The 19,963-nt window shown below is 36.1% G+C and overlaps 1 protein-coding gene across 2 annotated transcripts; it reads left to right on the top strand.

Annotated features, from left to right (window-relative positions):
• The first annotated feature begins 1,675 nt into the window (after positions 1-1,675).
• On the top strand, positions 1,676-19,963 carry LOC18445784 (DNA repair protein RAD16). Of its 2 annotated transcripts, XM_006855914.4 has the most exons (16): positions 1,676-1,722; positions 1,944-2,042; positions 2,212-3,446; positions 6,916-7,038; positions 7,135-7,208; positions 13,038-13,110; positions 13,202-13,348; positions 13,490-13,575; positions 14,844-14,913; positions 15,450-15,569; positions 15,813-16,043; positions 18,087-18,191; positions 18,350-18,502; positions 19,241-19,329; positions 19,460-19,540; positions 19,631-19,963. In XM_006855914.4, the coding sequence occupies exons 1-16, from the start codon at positions 1,680-1,682 to the stop codon at positions 19,701-19,703; spliced, it is 2,802 nt and encodes a 933-aa protein (XP_006855976.2). In that variant the 5' UTR covers positions 1,676-1,679; the 3' UTR covers positions 19,704-19,963. The 2 variants fall into 2 exon arrangements, with proteins under 2 accessions (XP_006855976.2, XP_088714297.1); XM_088858171.1 differs by lacking the exons at positions 15,450-15,569; positions 15,813-16,043; positions 18,087-18,191; ... (2 more) ...; positions 19,460-19,540; positions 19,631-19,963 and adding an exon at positions 15,310-15,434.

The following is a 19,963-nucleotide window of genomic DNA, read 5'->3' as shown; positions in this document are numbered from 1 at the left end:
TGTATTTCTGTGTTTAATTAAATTGTAATATTTATGTCTATGAATTTCAGCTGCTATAAGTTTTATGAGTTTCTGTAACATGATTATTTGAAAAATTATATTGCCGTATCTAATAAATTTGTGATATTTCCATCTATTGTTAAGGATTTTAGATAGTTGAATATTCAATATTTAACTATAGATTTCCATAAGAGTTTTTCTATTGTTAATAAATTGCCTATCATGTTAAATTTCAATAATGTCTCTCAGATCTGCTACCTTTCTGAAAACCATAATCTTAATAATCGACTGGTTATTTATGGAAATGTTAGTGAAAATGATTGATATAAATTGTTTAATGTGAATTCATGTTAATGATTTCAAAGATATTTTGAATATACGATACTATTGTTTCTTTATATTTAGTGATAACGAGTTTTAGAGATATTTTAAGTACACAAATGGACCTATCCGATACGCCGTTAGAGATTAAGTGGACTTATCCGATATGCCGATGAGATATATGTGGACTATTCGATACGTCGGTAGATATTAAGTTGACTCATTTGGTATGATGGTGAGATATAAGTGGACCTAACTGATACATCGGTTGAGATTAAGTGGACTCATCTAGTACACTAATGAGATATAAGTGGATCTGTCCGGTATGCAAGTAGGGATTAAATGAACCCTTCCAGCACGCTAGTGGGGTATATAGATGACCTACACTGGTGGGGTATATAGGTAACCTACTTGTGACGTTGGTAGGGTATTTTGACATCTTTTGAATTATGTTAAACTATGTATTTTTGCTCTTCCTCATGTGGTTTTAAATGCATTCAAAACTGTATAAGAATTTTGAATGGTTATCCATATATGATCTTCTACTTATTGTTTCAATATATATTTTTTTAGAAAATATTTTCATTTTTCTACTATGATTTTTAAGGATTATAATGTCACTTACTGAGTAGTCAAACTCATAAAACTATTGTGAATTCTTTTCAGAGTAATTGTAGCCTTATTGTTTGAGTGTACAACATGAGTAGCATGAAAGAAGTTCGCAATCATTGTTAAAATTTGTTTTTGTAACTTTTGTTCTATCAAAATTGTATATACATATAAACATTCATGTTAATATGACATTTGAGTAGATTTTGTACAAATTTGAAAAAATTTGACTAAAAAAACCAATTTTGGTACAATATATAGTGCAAATTTTGAATTTGTTATGTTTATAGTATAAGAATAGATTGCCGCACCTTAGAAGTGTTAGAGTTATAAAATTTGGGGTAAGACATGGACATCCTTAAAAATTTTAATTGCTTATAGATCTACTAGAATTACGTTATTTTTGTAGGTTGAAATTTTGTAATTAGAGATGACTTATGGATTTTCGTGCCAGCCAAAGGTTTTCTAGCACAAAACTTCTGCATGGTGCGGTATGGTTTGAGGTGCGCCTCACATAAATAGTATACGGTTGACGCCTCAGGCAAACCTCACCCATTTTATAATGCACCGAACGGTTTTCCCGCCGTTTCGAGATTGGGAAAGGAAAGGGCGCGGCAGGGGAAGGAATCATTCTTCTTTCTTGCCCTAATTCTTCCTGTCTCTCTCTCTCTCTACCTTTCGGATTTCTCTCTCCTCTCCCCCTCTCTCTCTCTCTTATTCTCTTTCTCTGCAGATTTCCCTGATCAACTATGGTGCGAAGGAAAGCAACGACAGTACGAAGGTCAAACCGAGGTCAGCTTCAAACAGTTCCTTCTACCCTTCCTCAAATTATATTTTTTGTCATAGATGCTTCTCTTTCTTCTAGCTAGCAAGGAATGACTGGTTTCTTTCTGTCATTTACTGAAGAAAGAGGCTATCAATTCTTCCAGTCATCTGGTCTGGTTTTCTTTACATGCTTTTTAACTTATGATTCCTGATAGAGAGATTTTTCTTTTCAATTGTTTATGTGGTAGCTAAAAGGCAAAGAAATGCACCTACTTCTGATTCAGAAGATTCATGGCAATCTGATTCGGGTGGTGATCCCACTGTTTCATCTGATTTTAGCAGCTCAGGTGAACAATATTTCTTTTCTTCATCAACACATTTTTCATTTTCTCTCTTTCTGTCCATAGTCTGAGTTCTTCATCCATTGTATATAATTTATTTGAACTAATTTTCTATGAAATAGTTGATTTACCAAATGAAAATTGTCATTTTGTCAATGGATTCCATGGAATTCAGAATCAGATGAATCCTCTGTGCCAAAGGTTCAAGTTCGGAGACGAACCAGGTCCCATGTGAGTGCCTCAGTCCAAGAAGAAGCCAGTGATCCACCTGAAGTGAATGGTGTGATTGTTGATGCTTTGAGAGATCTAAACCATGGTGACATTGATGATGCTTTGGGAGGCTTAAATCATGATGGAGGTTTAAATCATGATGGAGTTAATGAAGATATGATACAGCGAAACCATGGTGTCGCAGCCCCAAGAAAAAGGAGAAAGAGAAATTACAGGCAAACATGGAACTTCCCACATAAATACCATTTCCCGCGATTGCCCTGGGAAAAATGGGAAGAAGAGAACATTGAATGGTTAGTTGATTCTGGAAAAGAAGATATTGAATTGGATTCTGTCGCCCCCTTTTATGGTGGAACCCCTGATTCAATTGACCCATCTTCTGAGATATTGGTACCCTTATTACAGTTTCAAAGAGAATGGTTAGCTTGGAGCATGAAACAAGAGGAATCGGTGATGAGGGGTGGTATTCTTGCTGATGAAATGGGAATGGGAAAGACCCTTCAAGCCATATCCCTTGTTCTTAAAGCCCGAGAACTTCGAAAACCAAGTTTGGCTAAGTCCCAAATACCCATCGATGGTGCTTTGCCTAGAGTGAAAGGAACTCTTGTGGTTTGTCCTGTTGTTGCTATCATTCAATGGGCGAATGAGATCTCCAGGTTTACAGCTCAAGGAAGCGCCAGGGTTCTTATCTATCATGGCGCCAAACGATTCAAGGATGCTTTGCAGTTCTCAGAGTATGATTTCATTCTGACCACCTACTCCATAGTTGAGGCAGAGTATAGGAAGAATGTCATGAGCCCAAAGGCTAAGTGTCAGTGGTGTGGTAAATCCTTTTATCCGAAGAAATTGGTTATTCATCAGAAGTATTTTTGTGGTCCTTCTGCTATGAAGACAGAGAAGCAGTCCAAGCAAGTAAAGAAAAAGACGAAGATCAAGGTTAAGGCAAAAAATAAATCATTTGAGAAAGATAACGAGATCGAAACTGAAATTGTGGTTGGTAAGGAGAAAGGGAAGGACAAAGCTATGGAGCGAACTCGTCAAAAAACAGTGCGTATGCAAACTTCAGATGAAACACGAATTCCCCATGGAACAAGTGAGGCCTCGAGTGCCACTGGTGGTTCAGCCTTGGGGTCATCTCTTTTGCATTCTGTGAAATGGGAGCGCATAATATTGGATGAGGTAAACTTTGTTCAGAGTTCCATTGCAAAATTTCTCAATTTAATCAGCTCTCTATCATGGGTTTATGATGTACTTGATATTTATGTGTGGAAACTTGTATGACTTCCATTTTCTGATTCCAACTTGTTCGATTTATTCATGTTTTTATTCTTGCTTAGAGGTTTGACAATACCAGATCATGGTGAAATCTTAATTTTCTGCTTTCTATAAGCTTCTAAATAATGTACCTGAATGTTCATGGTTACAAAACTCTCTTAAATTTGATTTTATTCTTCTGACTTTGAGTTGTGTTGGATTCAACACAAACATCATTGCCTAAGAAGTTTTGAATTAATGGTTCTCTAGTCCTATGGTGTATTGGTGTTTGCTGGAAATGCACTATCATTGCATGGAATAAAAAGGTCTATGTTATGTTTTCTCACAAAGTGGTCGACACCTCCGATCTCTAAAATTCTAGACTGTTTATTCTTCCTTAAGTTGTATTGTCAAAATTATCTTGACGGTCTATAGCTCTTGAACTTCATGTCCCTTCCACCGCTAATCAAAAGGTAGTTCATAATTCATAATAATCTTTTTGTAATATGTAAAGTTGTACTTTAGATTCTAAACATCATCATTTTTATTGGTATACGTATAGATCAAATTACCACACTGTACTTTGCAATTATCTAGACCTTTATATATTATTAAACATCTTTACTGTTTTGTGAAGTGATCATTGTATCAACTTTCAATGAAGCTTATGGATCCCTGAATCATTCAAAAAGGTTAATCCTTTGTAGATTCTGATTCTTTTTCTTTTTTTGTTTGATCCAAGTTAATAAATTGTGATACTTCAACTTATAAAAGTAACGGAGACCTCTGTTTCTTAAGAATCTTAAGAGAAGCAGGGTTTACAAATCTGAGGATTATTTTGACATTAGGAAAGTTTGATCCTAAACCTATTCGTATCCCAGACATAGAGATCATATTCTTAGGTTCTTTGTTGTACTGAAAGCATCTAGGACACTAGTGGTAGATGTCCATTTATAGAGCTTGCAATTTTTTTTTCTTATCTTGCAAAGGGGTTTCTTTCCACTTCTTATTAGATCTGTTCCTTTTAGATTGAAGTTTTTGTATTTTTGATACCAGTGATTTCTTGCGTGCCAATTTTTCTATGGTTTCTTTTCTCTATGTTGCAATGGATACGAGTATGTGTATCAAAGTTAGATGCATGTACGATGTATTGGATTCTTTGAGCCTCCAAAAGTCGGATACTGAGACACTATGGCATATATGTTTATATATCTATATATCTATATCTGTGTGTGTGTGCGCCCACGTGTGTGTGTGTACCCTCTTAAAATTTTGACCATACATATTCCTAAATTGTATTATTCCTAATTTTAGGAGACGATTAATATGAATAATGTTCATATCCTACAAATGAATTTTGAATTTTTATTGAGAGTCTTACCCATGGAACTCTTCTACTATCAAGGATGGCTTTTAAAATTACCTCAGATATTCTGTCTTCAGAATAAAAGCAATAAAAATAACAGGTAGTTTATGGTCAAAAGTTTGGGAGTAGGGTTTTCCAACATCACCATTAGTGTGTTTGTGTGTGTGTGTGTGCGTGCGTGCATGCGTATGACAAGCATCATTGATTGAGGAATAGCAACATAGGTGTACCACTGAACAGAAATTACAAGAATCCAAGAGTCCTACAAAGTTATGGTGAGGAACCCACAAGTATTAACATGGTATAGGTAGTAGGTATTAAGGTTTATTGGCTTAAAGTTAGATGTGTTCCCCTTCTCTATGTTTATAGTTTAGATATAGAAAATTAATTAAAATGAATAGAAGTTTAAAATGTAACAAGGTTTGAAAAATCGACAATCCGGATTGAAATAGCCTGATTTAGATCGGATCCCGTAATATATCGAGATCTGGCCGAGCCCCCCAGAACTGGCTGGTTTGGATCGGTCCATACGGCTCAACCAGTTCCCACTTTTTCAATTTTTAGATTTGCTGTTTCTAACTTTTTCAATTAAAAAAGTAAGTGGTGGCCCACCTATAAGCTGTTCTCATGTTGAGTTATCTCCATCATTGAATGTCAAACCTCCCACGTGGTCCTTGGCTGGCCAATCAGGCACCGATATCAAAGCACTGGGTTTAAGTCCTTTTATAGGGGCTTTCTCTTCCACATTTCTTCGATGTGGGACAATTCCTTTTTTTTTTAGACAAGCTCAACCCTCTCTATCATTCTCTTCCTCGCATGTCTTTCCTTAACATCCAAACTTTGGGACCAACATGTATGTTTGTGCTTGCACAATTATTGAGATGCATTTACTTAACACTTTCTAAAATTTAATTACTGTCCATGGTTTGTCTTGCTTCTTCTTTTGAAGGGGGAATTTTGGGTTTGCTCCAATGACTTCGAAGTGGGACAATTATTCGTTGTCCCTTCTCTCGAACATGTCATTGCGTGGGGGTGAATAAACTCCGTCTAATAAATAGGTGAATAATATTAGGCTATTAGCTAATCGAGATTACAAAGGAAAAATAATATTAGCTCATGGGATATTAAAATGGTAAAAAATAATACTAATACTAGTTTATTGAATATTTTAAATAGAAAAATACTAGCTTATGGGATATTTTAAAAGAAAAAAATAACACTAGCTCATAGCACTTCAGAACCTATTTACAAGTTGCTATATCAATTATTCCACATTGCAAGTATGAATTTGTTTTACTTATTTTTGTAATTTTATTAAAACATGATTGCAAATATATGATTTTAGATTCTATATTTTTGTCCATACTAATTATTACACATTAGATTTGATGGTCATGCCCTTGTTTCTCTTTATTAAATAAAAAAGTCCAAAACTATTATGCGCTTTTTTTTTTTTTTTCACTATAAATTTGAGTCAGAGAGATCCTGTTTTCTGCAATTAGTTGCATTTTAAATTTCATTTGACTATAAAATGATAACATGAGAGAGGTTCTCAGTACTTATGTATTTTCAATAAAATAATAAAAAATTATGATGCAATGCCACATTTTTTTGAAAACCTAAAAAAATAGATTTTTAAGAAATTTTTGTAATTTTTTTAACTCCGGATCTTGCCGATCCGGATCGCTGATTTGCCAATCCGACCCAGTTTTCAGGATGGACAATCCAGGTCACCAATCTGTTTTTCAAACCTTGAAATATAACATTATGTTACATGATTCTTTTGGGAGAAGAATCCAAGACATCATGATACGAATCTAGATGCCTCAGATTCCATGTGTCCATTTGTCTTGAGAATCCCCCCTTCAGGATTATTTGGAAAGAGAATCCACCTGTGTCATGCTGTTATCCCTACCTTGTCAGCAGTCTTCGGCACATGTACGGAGCCTAGGGTGAAGAATCCGTGCAACATGGCCTTTTTTCCTAACAATTCTCAATACTAACTATTTGAGTTTGTTGTTAAACTAGGCACACTTTATAAAAGACAGACGATGCAACACTGCGAAGGCTGTTTTTGCTTTGGAATCTTCCTATAAATGGGCTCTAAGTGGCACCCCTCTTCAGAATCGTGTTGGAGAGTTGTATTCATTGGTCAGTACAGAGATTTGTTGACCTTTAATGGAATATTTTTTGGATTAATACTTCACTATCACTTCATTGGCTGATATAAATTTTCATTTTCTACAGATACGCTTTCTGCAGATAGAACCTTATTCATATTACTATTGCAAGGATTGTGACTGCAAATCACTCGATCACAGGTCTACTATCTGATGTTCAGTTTGACGCCCTTTTATTTTTCTTTCATTTTGCTTTGGCTAAACGGAATTTAATACTGATCCGCGCTTACCTTCCCGTAGTGTTCACTGTTGCAGTTAAAATTTTGAAAGTATATATGTCAGTTCATTATTTGTTGATAGAATTCCATTTCTTTTAACTTCGATGGTCTTGTAAGGCATATGGGCATCCCTTTGTGACATCCCACAACATAGTAAACAACTTTCCATCTGTTTGTTCTGTTTCAACATGCTTCCTACACCTTCTTTGACTTAATGTTTGCAATGAAAATATCCTGGTTTTTGAAATTAGAAATTCTTAAATGAGGTATGCTGTTTGGCAACTTCACATAGAAAACTGTTGGTTCCGTATACTATAGGTACCCGAAGTTATATCAGGTATCCCAGGGGCACTCTTGTGTGTTGCCATTCTTTTGCATTTTGAATGTGTCAAGGATTGGATGCGAATGAAGTGTATTCTAGTGGTACACAGATGACTTCCTTCCCTATACTATAACAGGTTTGGAATTAGGTCCTTCCTCATTCCAAGCAGATTGTAAAACATGGAAATATGATGGTCTGTATTGGTCGCGAGGTTCCATCCAAATGTTCCTAGAATGAGTTCCATTCCTTTATGATCACAAAGCTGCCATATAGGTTGCTACCAAAAGGTGCCTAAATGAGCTCCATTTCCATCTATGGCTCTAGAGTGGTTAAAATTGTGAAACTGTGGCAGTTTAGCTGGCTATGTAATCCTGCTGTAGTATGTTTAATTATATTATAACGGTGTGAAATGACAAAAAAAGGGACCACATAACCTTGACTTTAAGTGGGTAATAGGCTACTCTATCAGACAAATGCTTTTTATTGCTTTGCTTTAATGAATAATTTTCTTTGTATAGATCAATTGCTCAAGAATATGGTATTGATTCTGTGTTTGGCACTTGCTAGGTATAAACACTTGAAAACTTGTGATATGGCTGTTGTTTTAAGATGCAAATAACTAATTATGACTTCCATTATGAGTAGAATGTCATGTAGATCCTCGTGCCTTTTTGCTGAGTTTGTCTATTTGTTAACATGGTGAAACCTTTTTTTTTTTTTGTGTGTGTGTGTGTGGCAGGGTGCGGATGTTTTTGTCTTTTCTTTTGTGTAACATTGCGTTAATCATTTTGCATGCATCAAGTTGGCTCAAGAGCACAGAAAAAGTGAGAAGCATAGTTGTTGGGATCAGGAGCTGGAACAGTATTGGCATCAGGATCGGGATCGGAAGCGAGGGATCGTGAAATGCTAGAAGATCCCTATGATTGGGAACACCGTTTGTACAATGCAGATGTTAGGGATTGAGATCCCCAAATGTTAGGGATCGAGATTACAACCTTTTGGGGATCTTGATCCTGACCTTTTGGGATCTTGATTCCAACTTTTTTGGGGATTTTGTTACCAACCTTAAAGTGTATGATAATCTAGGATTATGTACTCTTTAAAGTAGGGATTTCATTATTTATAGCAAGCAAGCAATAGTTGGGTTGCCAGTTGGCTATAAACAAAGAAAATCATCAGTTTGATTGTTGTCTTGGTCTTTTAGGTTATCATCGAGATCCCTAACAGCAAGAATCGAGATCCCTATCAATGGGGTTTGAGATCCCAAAATTTAGAAATCGAGATCCCCGAGAGATCCGTTTCCGGAGCGACAGAATCGAGATCCTAGAAGGGATCGCCTACCAAAGTAGGAGATCCTAATAACTATGGTGAGAAGTATATGCCACAAAAAGAATATATGAAAGATGGGGAAAAGAAATGAGACGAATAACTCAACTAAGAGGATGTCTTTGGCCAAACAAACTTGCGTCTTTAGTGAAAATAAGCTCGTATTGCTAATGATTGCTGCTATCTAGGAACGTAACTTGGAAGATGTATTTAGTTAATGTTATCTCATATCCGTGGTTATCTATCCTTTTCTTAGTAGTGTCTAAAAGTGAATCATTTGATGAATGGAGGGAGTTCAAAGGTATTTTTACTGCAACCATTGTATTCAAGTTTCAAGCACACAGGGGGACTAGCGGTCCAAATGTCCTGTATATGGTGTGAAACCTTTAACTCTCGTAGTAAAGGGGGTTTAGTACATCCCCAGTCTAGCTCTTGCCATTTGTGTGCCTCGAACCATTCCAATACTTCCAACAAGCTGATTCAACTTGCAGAGATGACAGTTCCTGGCCGTGATGCATAGGTCTAAACATTTACTATATGATTTTTTCATGGATTTGTTTTTGACAAGACTACAATTTTTTATATATGCCACTAATAATCTTTGATAGATTTGGGTTAGGAGAGAAAAATGTGTAGTTTGAGTGTGATCACAATGAGATTTTTGTGGCTTCTTGGTCCATGTGTGTCTGTTTATCTTTCTATATCGGTGTCTGTTGGGTACCTGGGTCTTTGTCTTGATGGTTCCTGTAGAATCTTCACCATTTCACTCAATTACTTGGAGATTTTACTTCATTCACTTTATTGTCTCTATTAGCCTGTTGAAGTTTGATTCAAACTGTTATTTCTCCGTTGTCAGACATGTTTGATTGGATGTTACCTTTGTTCATTCTTTTGTGGCTATAGAGCTCTACCACTCTTTTGGTTTGTATTGTGATGGGGTTCTGCCCATCTACATGCATAAGAATTCTACAGTCACTGCTGACATATTAGAAATTCCCTTAATGAGTGCTATGTTTCGTGCTTGTAAGTCCACTTTTTGCGTTTTTGCCTACGCATGCGTATGAGAGTTTTGCTTAGCAAGTGCCACTGAGGCAGAATTGCTTGGTCGATTTATTAGTTAGAAATTCTTGGGGATTGCTGCATGCTAGGGTGAACTTTGCCAGGAAGGAGCTATGGGGACAGGTAGCTAGGATTAATGTTATCAAATGTGGGATGCGGACTCGATGCAAGATGCTGTCTGTGCGGCTTGATTTGGTCCCGAAGTGGGCACATCACATGCGATGCGGTTAATGAATTTTGAAAAAAAAAGGAAAATAATAAAATATAAGAATGCACAGAAAACACAATGTGTGAGTTATTTGAGTTGAAATTTTAATTTAGTATTTTTCTCTAATAAATTAGCTGTGTGAGTCGCCTGATAGCGTGATTATCTGATAGGGAGTAAAGAGTTTGTTGTCTTAATACAAATTAATCGATTCATCCCAATAGCATTGACAATTTAACAATTTAACATAACATCCAAAGGCAAAAATTACTTTACAACCACAAGTTCATGACTCCAACCTCACAGCGACAGCCTAAAGATAAATTTCAAATTCTAATGACTAAAAGTTCATTCATGTGAAATGTAAAAGATAATAAATGCACTCAATCTCAATGAGTCAATAAGACAATTCTCAAGTCTTATATCAGATAAGTCGTGATGATCCATCATGTGCATCTCCCCGATCCAAACCCAAGATTGAACAATCGTTGTCATCAGTATTAGCACCCTCTGCAGACACTTCTTCCTCCTCTATCTCCGCCAAGCCAGCCTCCTCCTCGTGTTCTCACTATTTATTGGCTAGCTTTGATGGTCCAATCATGAGCTCTTGCGATGGATTGTGGATCATGGGTTCTATTGTGCTAGTTATACAAGACAGTCCGTGGAGCATGGCGACTAGCATGGGTGGAGTTCCTTAGTTGCATATTTTGACCCGATGGATGTGTATCTCTTTGAGTTTTTTTTAAAAAGACTTTACAAAATTTATTCATTTAAAAATAAATTTTTGAAGTGTGCCCGAAATATTTTGTTTTTGCATCACAATTTTTTAATATAAAATAAAATATTAAAATAGACATATTTCTCAGAATTAAAAAGTTGTATGAATTTTCTTGTGTGACTTCTAAAATTTGTCTAAGGACTCAAAATCATAGGACATGTGGGGCCCATATGGTGAAGTCCCAAACCTGGGGAACTGTCCTAAAGTGGTGTGTGGGGGTCCTATGGGTCTCCTATAAGGTTTGACATACCTTGGAAGTCTTTGACAAACCTTGGAAGTCCAATGGGAATGGACAGTTTATTCTAATTCTATATTTGAAAAATATTTTCTAGTGTTTTGATAAATTGTGAAAAGTTAAGGATGACTTCTAGTAGGATTCGAAGTTTCCTGACAGATTTCACATAGGATTGGAATTGTTCTCACACTAAGAATTACAATCCTAATTAGATTATAAGTGATAGGGTCAAGGAATTCTAAGGGATAATGGTTTTATATCCACCCTTCATCATGATGGCTGATTTAGGGAATGGACGACTTACATTAAAAGCCTCTCTTCATCCCATAGATGACCTTAGATCAATGCTCTAGATTGAATCCTATTTTGAGAAGGACAATCCTAACCCCAAAACAGCTATAATAGGGGTCACCTCAAGGGCCTCATCATCTCAGCCCAGCCCCTCCCTCTTTGTCTTTGCTTCTTGCTTTCTCCTCCACATGTTCCTCTCTTCTCTCTCTCTTCAGCCTACACGTGCAGCCCAGAAAAGCTTTTGGAGCTCACCTCAAGGGCCTCATCATCTCAGCCCAGCCCCTCTCTCTGTCTTTGCTTCTCGCTTTGTCCTCCACGTGTTCCTCTCTTTTCTCTCTCTTCAGCCTACACGTGCAGCCCAGAAAAGCTTTTGGAGGTGCGACACCTGGCTCAGTAAACCTAGGGTGGCACACCCCTGTTAAAGAGGAATTCAGCTCTAGTTTACTTGTGATCAAGTTTGTCCATTCTGGTTAGGCTCTCTCATTCCTCAGTGTTCGGGTTTCCTTGGAGCTTGCCAAAGAGGATTCAGCAAGGACCAAAATCAGTGTACGGAAGTCCTTTGGAGGTGATCCCAAGGCAAATTACAGTTTATTCCAGTAATGGCTTCATATTGTTCCCACTTGAAAATGTTCATTGTCTTTTCCATTTTTTAAAATGAATAGATAGAGTTATTTCATAGTAGCAAGAGAGGATCCTTTGTATTTTTGTCCTTTCTTTTATTGGAATTTTTGTTGTATGTAGCACCTGTAAATAGACTCGTCAATGTAGTTAATTAAAAATTTTCAATTTACATACACTATTCAGGATCTATATAGTCACCTTTCATGCATTATGTGGCCACTTATGGTAACTTAGGCTAGGAAGTAATTGTTTCTAGCTGGATGCAATTGGCATGGCTCTGATAAGTGGTTTTGCAGCTTTAGGTTTCCATCTTATGACTCTAACAGTCATTGGTATATGATTTGGATATATTGATTCCTGATCTCTTTTAAGGGTAAATCTTCCAGGATTTTACATCTATTAGTTAATAGAATTATCAGGAATTCTAAGTGATAGGCTTATATCCAATTGTTAGCAGCACACATCTTTTCTTTTCTTTTCTTTACAGTTTTTTTAGATATATATTGCACCACTGCTTTACGCTCAATTTTATGTTTGAGAGCTCTCCAAACCTAATGTCATTCTTTTACTGAACTTATGTAGACAGCTGTATCTAACCGACTCTCTATTGGTAATTTAGTTTCTTAATATAGCCATACATTTCAGAGTAACAAATGGAGTGTGTTTTATATTTTAAGTCATCCTCACTGATATCCTATTTTCTGAGGCTACAAAGTTATATTTGCCGGAGCAGATATCGTATGCTAACTTCACTGCGTGCTGTTTTTCGTCTTTGCAAATTAAATGCATGATAGCATTCTCTGTTGGAACTGTTTTTGTATTGCTGATGCAATTTTCCTGTCACCTGTTCAAGTGCTTGAGATACCCTCTCTTCATTTACTATACCTCTTCATTATATTTATACTGCAATTACAGATACGATGAAGATGGAAAGCGTTGTCAGAACTGTGGCCATTCACCTTTGAAGCATTTCTGTTGGTGGAATAAGGTGACCTGTATTCATTGGTACACTTTTAGATGATTTGTTGTGTAACAATAATCTCACTGCTCATGATATATAATATCTTTATTTTCTCTAGTATGTGGCAAATCCGATAATGGCGTCCTCTTCTATTAGTGAGGCCAGACAAGCCATGTTTCTTCTTAAATACAAACTATTGAAAAGTACCGTTCTTCGTCGTACCAAGAAAGAGAGGGCAGCAGATCTCGCGCTTCCTCCCAGAGTTGTAAGTGTTTATATTGTTATAATTTAATCCATGAAAAACCATGGAATTATGCTTGGATTGTTGGTTACTTTATTGGACCTTCACATTGTTTATATATGATATTAAAATCTCTGAGCTTGTTACTCTTATGTTTGTTGCTAGACTATTTTGAGGGAGGATAGTTTGGATAACAGAGAGGAGGACTTCTATGAAGCACTATATACTCAAAGCCAATCTCAATTTAACACGTAGGTTCCATCCATTGTCTAATTTCTACTGTATTGTTGAGTGTGACTGTCTTTCTTATGCATATTGGCTAATGTTGTAGTCATTAAAGGCATTCAATCTGATTCCTTTAGCACTGTTGTTAAAGGATGGTTCTTTTGATATTTCCTTGGCTTACATGCATTTAGCATGTTGCTGGAATATTTTTACTTTTTCTTGCCTGCGTGGGAGTTGATTGGAACTTGGGAGGCAGTTGATACAACAAAGCTGGAAAGTTGAGGGAATTTATATGCTTTCGATGGCTTATCTGAAATTCTGAACCAAGCAATGTTGATTTCAGCAAGAATAAAAGCACAAAAGGCATGCTGCACTTAGAGCTCGCTTTGCCTACAAAACTGGGGGATCATGCATTCCAAATGTGCAATCTGGGGGCCCCCTCAAATCCCCCAGATTGTTGTCCTTATTTCTTGAGCCTGGGGCCTGTTTGGTCAGCAATTTTGATTGGGAGATGAGAAAGAGAAATAGAGTGCAGGTTGGCAAAACTGAGTGTTTCTTGGGAATAGGTTTTCCCTGATGCCAAGCAACCATGAACCACTTTTGCATGGGATATACATGCTGCAGGGGCGTGCCAAACTCTTTTTCTTCAGAGGAAGATCAGTTTCTGTTTTTTTTTACAATCATGCATGCCCCAGCTTGCAGAAATAATGTAATCTGGAGGTCATCAAAATTTGCCGTTAAGTAGCTTTTTATTTGCATTGTTTTTTTGGACAGGATGATCTGTAATTTGTTGGCAAGCATGGCCTTCAGGTTTACCTCTTCGATAAATTTCTGCTTATAAATTAGTTCATTATTATCAAGGCATCACTTTTCTTTTGTTGTTTTAAGTTTTAACTCATAGTTGGAAAGCTTTGCAGCCAGTTGAATCTCTAGTTTTTTGACGAGTTCTCTTCCTTATTTCCATGTGATATCCAGAAAATTTACTATTAATTGACTTTATGTTTATAAGAAAAAGGAAAGATTCTCCATTGTATTCCTTTTGTGGACTGTTTTTTCTTCACCATCTTGAGATCATGTTCATTTAGTATGCACATATGGGCTGGTATTCTTATTAAATGTGCAGGAGTGCAGTTTTTAGCTCATAGTTTTGTCCCTTTCATATTCAATGTTGATTGTTACATGTGTGTTTAGCATGCAAAAAAATCATAAATTCTTCTATGTTTTTTTCATCAATTTATCTTAACCAAACTTGTATTTGCCTTGACATTTGAGATGTTTCTGACTTGTTGTGCAGTTACATCGCTGAAGGAACTTTAATGAACAACTATGCCCACATTTTTGATCTCCTCACACGGCTACGGCAGGTAGCTTTCTCAACTTTTGTCTGAAGCCTGAGTACACTGCTGATTTTGGCTTTGTAGGATAGACTGTAAATGTTGCATGCCATTGCCTTCTCCTGGCTTCAGTATATGTATTATCATGATGGTGTCGCCTGTGCTCCTGATGAAGTACTTAGCATTACTATTCATCATGAATGGCAATGCATTTAACCCGACATCTTTAGTCAGTGGTCAAGAAGCATAAGAGGAAGTGCATCATGACAGTTTCTTTAAATAAAAGTTGAGCTCCAAGCAACCATTGTAGAAATTTTTTCAAATATTTGTCATGAATCATGACAGTTCTGTTAATACTATTATATAAGCATCTACTGTCTTTCTTGCTCAATTGGTCTTTCCTCGCACTGATATCTGATTTATCAGGATTATATTTCTACTACTCTTGAAATGTACCTTGAGCAGGTTTGAACTTGCAAATATGATGGATTTTCTGCTACTCTGATCAGTATCTTTACTCATTTATTGATACTTATAACTGACTCATCGTGGGTCACGAACTTCAGGCTGTTGATCATCCATATTTAGTGGTGTATTCGGATTCACAACAATCAAACAATCAGATTGGCCCTGCTGATGCAATGCAGTATTGTGGAATCTGTCATGATCCAGCAGAGGATTCTGTGGTGACTTGTTATCTTTTACTGAGTATTGAATTATTGATGTGAAATGCATATTTTTTATAATCATTTTATTTATTTTTTGTATTCATTATTCATGTCTTCTGTAGCATTTAATATAGTTCAATCTTATGTATTTATAGTCATTTTGCTTGGAAACTTTCATAAATCAGCATGTATCCAAAGCTCCATCTGATTTATTGTTTATAATCCTTGCTATCCTTCTCTTTCAATTGTGATCATTTTCAGGTCACTTCCTGTGGGCATACCTTCTGCAAGGCTTGTGTGCTTGATTTTACGGAAACTTCAGGGCAAGTCATGTGTCCTTGCTCAAAGCCCCTCACTGTTGACTTAACTACAAAAGAGAACTCAAAAGATGGGAGTAGCAAAATGGCTGTCAAAGGATGTAAACGTTCGAGAATTATGAATCAGATTAAGAACCTTGACGATTTTCAAACTAGTACAAAAATAGAAGCTTTGGTATATTTCTTGATTCTGTTTCTTCAACTATTAATATGGTTCCTTGTTCTTGTTCTTGTTCTTTAGTATAATTTGGTAAAGTTTTCAGTGATGACTTACATTTATTATCTTTCCTTCTTTAGAAGTTTTATATATGCACCTTATATTTAGGCATGTTGCCTCTTTTCTATTTGTGTCATACTATCAGTATATTAGATGCTATGGACCTGATGGTTTCAATATTCTAGTTATGGGAAAGTTAAATCTTGTATTATTTTATGTAGTTTAGGAAGACACTTGTTTTCTATTTCTTATTCGATAATTGTTCTTCGAGTTTAGAAGTTTTAATCTGAACGGTAGGACCTTAGGTCAATCTTCTTGCGCTTCAATTTGTAGAATTTAAAGTGTTTCCTTAAGGGATGTTTGTTATTAGTGAATTCATTTCCTTCTTTCCATTTTACACAACAAAAAGTTTACTGGCATATACTTTAATTTTTGATATTTTACATCTATTAGGCTAAGTGCTACTAGCCTAGAAATGTTGTGTTTGAGAGTGCTGTTTATAGAGTGGAGCCTGGGTAGAACGAAATGTATACTATCTCTCCTTATGCTAGATTATGTGATGATCCCCTAGGGACTGACAAAAAGCTTGGCATCTGGCTGCAATGAGTCATAGTAAATTTATCTTGAGGCATTTGCAGCACTAAGCTCATACTCTTGTAACATTCTTCATTGCTGGTAAATCAATGCGACAGGCAGCAGGTTTCACTAGGTGTACAACAGACGCTGGTTGTACACACAATTCTCAATTTTGGATCCGAGTTGAACCTGATACATGGTAGATGTTTGCTGAAAACTATCTTTCACATAACCAGCAATATGCACTATAAGAGAAAACTGTCTTTGTTGCAAACGTCCAACAAAGATTTTTTATTGTAGACACCCCATGAAGAGAACTATAAGCGGACTTATCTCCTTGTGATCTGACTACTTCCAAATTATGCATCTTATAACAAACCTATACTTTCTGTTGGATTTCATCGTTCTTTCATATCAAGCCCCAAGCTTGATTGAAGAAAAAGTTATAACAAAGAAACTTTACCTTCTGTGATCTGACCATTTCCAAATTATGCACCTTATAGAAAACCTGTTAACTTCCCATAGAATTTCATGTTTCTTTCAAATTCCAAGCTGCATTTGAAAAAATAATTCTAACAAAGAATTTCTCTCATTCTTCCCTTTTGTCAAAGCTTTACATGTGGCCCCTTTTGTCTTGGGGCCTCTCTTTCAATGTCTCATATTTTTCCTGAACCTATTAATGGTTGCTTTCTCCTTCTCTCTATAATTCTTAATTTTTTATCAAACCTTACTTTGCCTCCTTTTTCTTGGGGCCTCGCTCTTTCATTCTCTCATAATTTTTTCTAAACCTATTAACGGCATACCCTTGACATTGCTTCTTTATTTGGGACTAATTTGTCAGTTCCCATGTAACTTTGTGTATGCATGATTTCTCTCTCACACAAAATGAATGTCTTCTCTTATCCTGTGTCACACAACTCTGTCTTGAGTGATATATATTAGTCTACATAACATATCTGAAGTTGATTCTTTCAAGTTGAATTAGGAAAGTTCGAATTGTGACTCGGTTCCCTAATGCTCTCAGCTTTTTTAGGGACTGCTGTTTAGTCCTAGGTGGAAGCTAGATTAACTTCCATTAGCTCTGGATATGTGTTTCACTTGTGGTGCTCATGGCACTCGTACATGTGTATATGTGCTGCATGTGAATGCTTCCCACATACAGGTTTGTGAAACATATAAATATGCTGTGCCTTGAACTCTGCTTGGAACTTATAGAATATGTTAAATTATCTCTAAAAATGAAACCTGTTAAATTTCCTTGAAAACAAAAAAGATCTATTGCACATGATTTCCTTTTTCTGTTCATTTGTTGAAGTTCAGAAAATTGTGTCTTCTACTATTTTGAATTATTTGCCCTAGCTGGTTTGCTTTCTTTGTTAGTCCACTTCTTTGGTATAGATGAATTGAACTATGGTTTTTTTCCAGAAAGAGGAGATTTTTCTTATGCATGAAAGGGATGCAGCTGCAAAGGCAATAGTGTTCAGTCAGTTCACTTCATTTTTAGATCTGATAAACTTCTCTGTTCGTAAGGTATTATTTGTTTCTAGTTGTAAACAAAGCTAAAAGGGAATCTTGATGGATATGATAAACTTATCAAGCATAAGAGATATTGACTGTATGATTGTCATTATTGGAAGAAACATGTCTTTTCACAACAATCATTTGATTTTTTGTTATGATGTTAACAGGCAGGTGTAAGATGCGTTCAGTTGGTGGGGAGCATGAGTTTGGCAGCTAGGGATGAGGCAATAAAGACTTTCACTGATGACCCAGACTGCAGGGTCTTCCTTATGAGCTTAAAAGCAGGAGGCGTGGCTCTCAATCTCACTGTTGCTTCCCATGTGAGTAACTTTATCATAATTTTTCCTGGTAAAATTCTTTGTTTTGCATAAATATTTTTTTTTTTGGAAAGGTTACATAGGAATGGAACTTGAGATGTTGGGCTATGTAAACCAGGCCTCTACCGTCTTGACCCTAGCCCAATTCCTTTGTTTTGCATAAATATTAACATCTTACTTCTCATCATCAATGATTTCCTGTTGAGGTAATTAATTTTGTTCGAGTGTCTTGTTTTAATGTGGCTCATAAATTGTGAACATGAGATAGAACACTTGAAAGTTCAATAACAGCAATTTTTTTTTTTTAAACTGTGACTTAGATATCATTGGCTTTCCAGTAAATGACTTAGATACATTGTTTCTTCTTGTGTGGCCATCTTCCAAATCTTTTACCTATTTCTTGATCCATCCTGAAGCTATATGATATTCGACCTTCACTTTGGGCCCATCTTTTTTAACCATTTTACTTACAAACCCAAATCCATGGTCCTTTTCAATCTTCAAGAGTTGGCGCATAACCTTTTACTTGGATGAGGGCTGGTTTATGAGACAAGATATGCCTCTCTTTTGTGAAATTGCCCAGCATAATTTGTATTTTCATGATGTTACAACCATTGTTGCATTATGAGGTGTATGTCAATGAGTTCTAATGGGTTTACATTGGCTGTTATGCTGGAAACAGCTTTACTTTGGAGGATCTGTTTTATACCAAATGGATGATCATATGGAAATTGTGCGCAGGTTTTCTTGATGGATCCATGGTGGAATCCAGCTGTGGAGCAACAGGCCCAAGATCGAATTCACCGAATTGGACAATATAAACCAATTCGGTAAGTTCTGCTCTAGAGCTTCATATGTAGTTTCATACTTTACTTCCTAATTGTGTTATACAACAGTTCCTTCTATTTTGTTCACTTTGTATTTGCTTCTTATGGTTTTTTTTTTTAATTTAAAAAATAGGATTGTTAGATTTGTAATTGCAAACTCAATCGAGGAGAGGATTTTGAAGCTGCAAGAGAAGAAGAAATTAGTATTTGAAGGGTATTCTTCTTATTTTACAAGGCTTTCAATTAACTGAATTTGTTATTTTGACTCTTCAATCTTGATGAAATGTGCTTGTATGAACTATAGGACTGTGGGTGGATCTTCAGAGGCACTGGGAAGATTAACCCAAGCAGATCTACGATTCTTGTTCCAGACTTAGTTTTATCAGAGGAAGTTGTGCTCTGTCAGCTATCCAATACACCAAATGCCTTTGTTTCTCTTTGGCTGCAAGAATACTTACTTGTTTTTTTTTTTCATTAAAGAAACTCTTAACAATTTTGGGCAATGCTTTGGATTTTGGCATAAGGCTATTGGTTTCTGTTGGATTTCTTGGAGCCCCTTGTACAGAATAAACGAATTTTGTAACCATGTAGTTTCAGTTATTTATTATGTGCTCAAGGTATCTCCTTTGATGTGAAA

This window comes from Amborella trichopoda, chromosome 2, assembly GCF_054954075.1.
Source record: "Amborella trichopoda isolate Santa Cruz 75 chromosome 2, AtrichopodaSantaCruz75HAP2 v2.0, whole genome shotgun sequence".
Lineage (NCBI taxonomy): Eukaryota > Viridiplantae > Streptophyta > Magnoliopsida > Amborellales > Amborellaceae > Amborella > Amborella trichopoda.
This window is presented reverse-complemented; position numbering and strand designations above follow the sequence as displayed.

Excerpts from the sequence above, each read along its gene's own strand:
- LOC18445784 (XM_006855914.4), top strand. The coding sequence starts at position 1,680 with ATGGTGCGAAGGAAAGCAACGACAGTACGAAGGTCAAACCGAG. Across the intron at positions 15,570-15,812 it reads ATCCAGCAGAGGATTCTGTG|GTCACTTCCTGTGGGCATAC; the intron begins GTGACTTGTTAT and ends GATCATTTTCAG. Across the intron at positions 16,044-18,086 it reads GTACAAAAATAGAAGCTTTG|AAAGAGGAGATTTTTCTTAT; the intron begins GTATATTTCTTG and ends GTTTTTTTCCAG.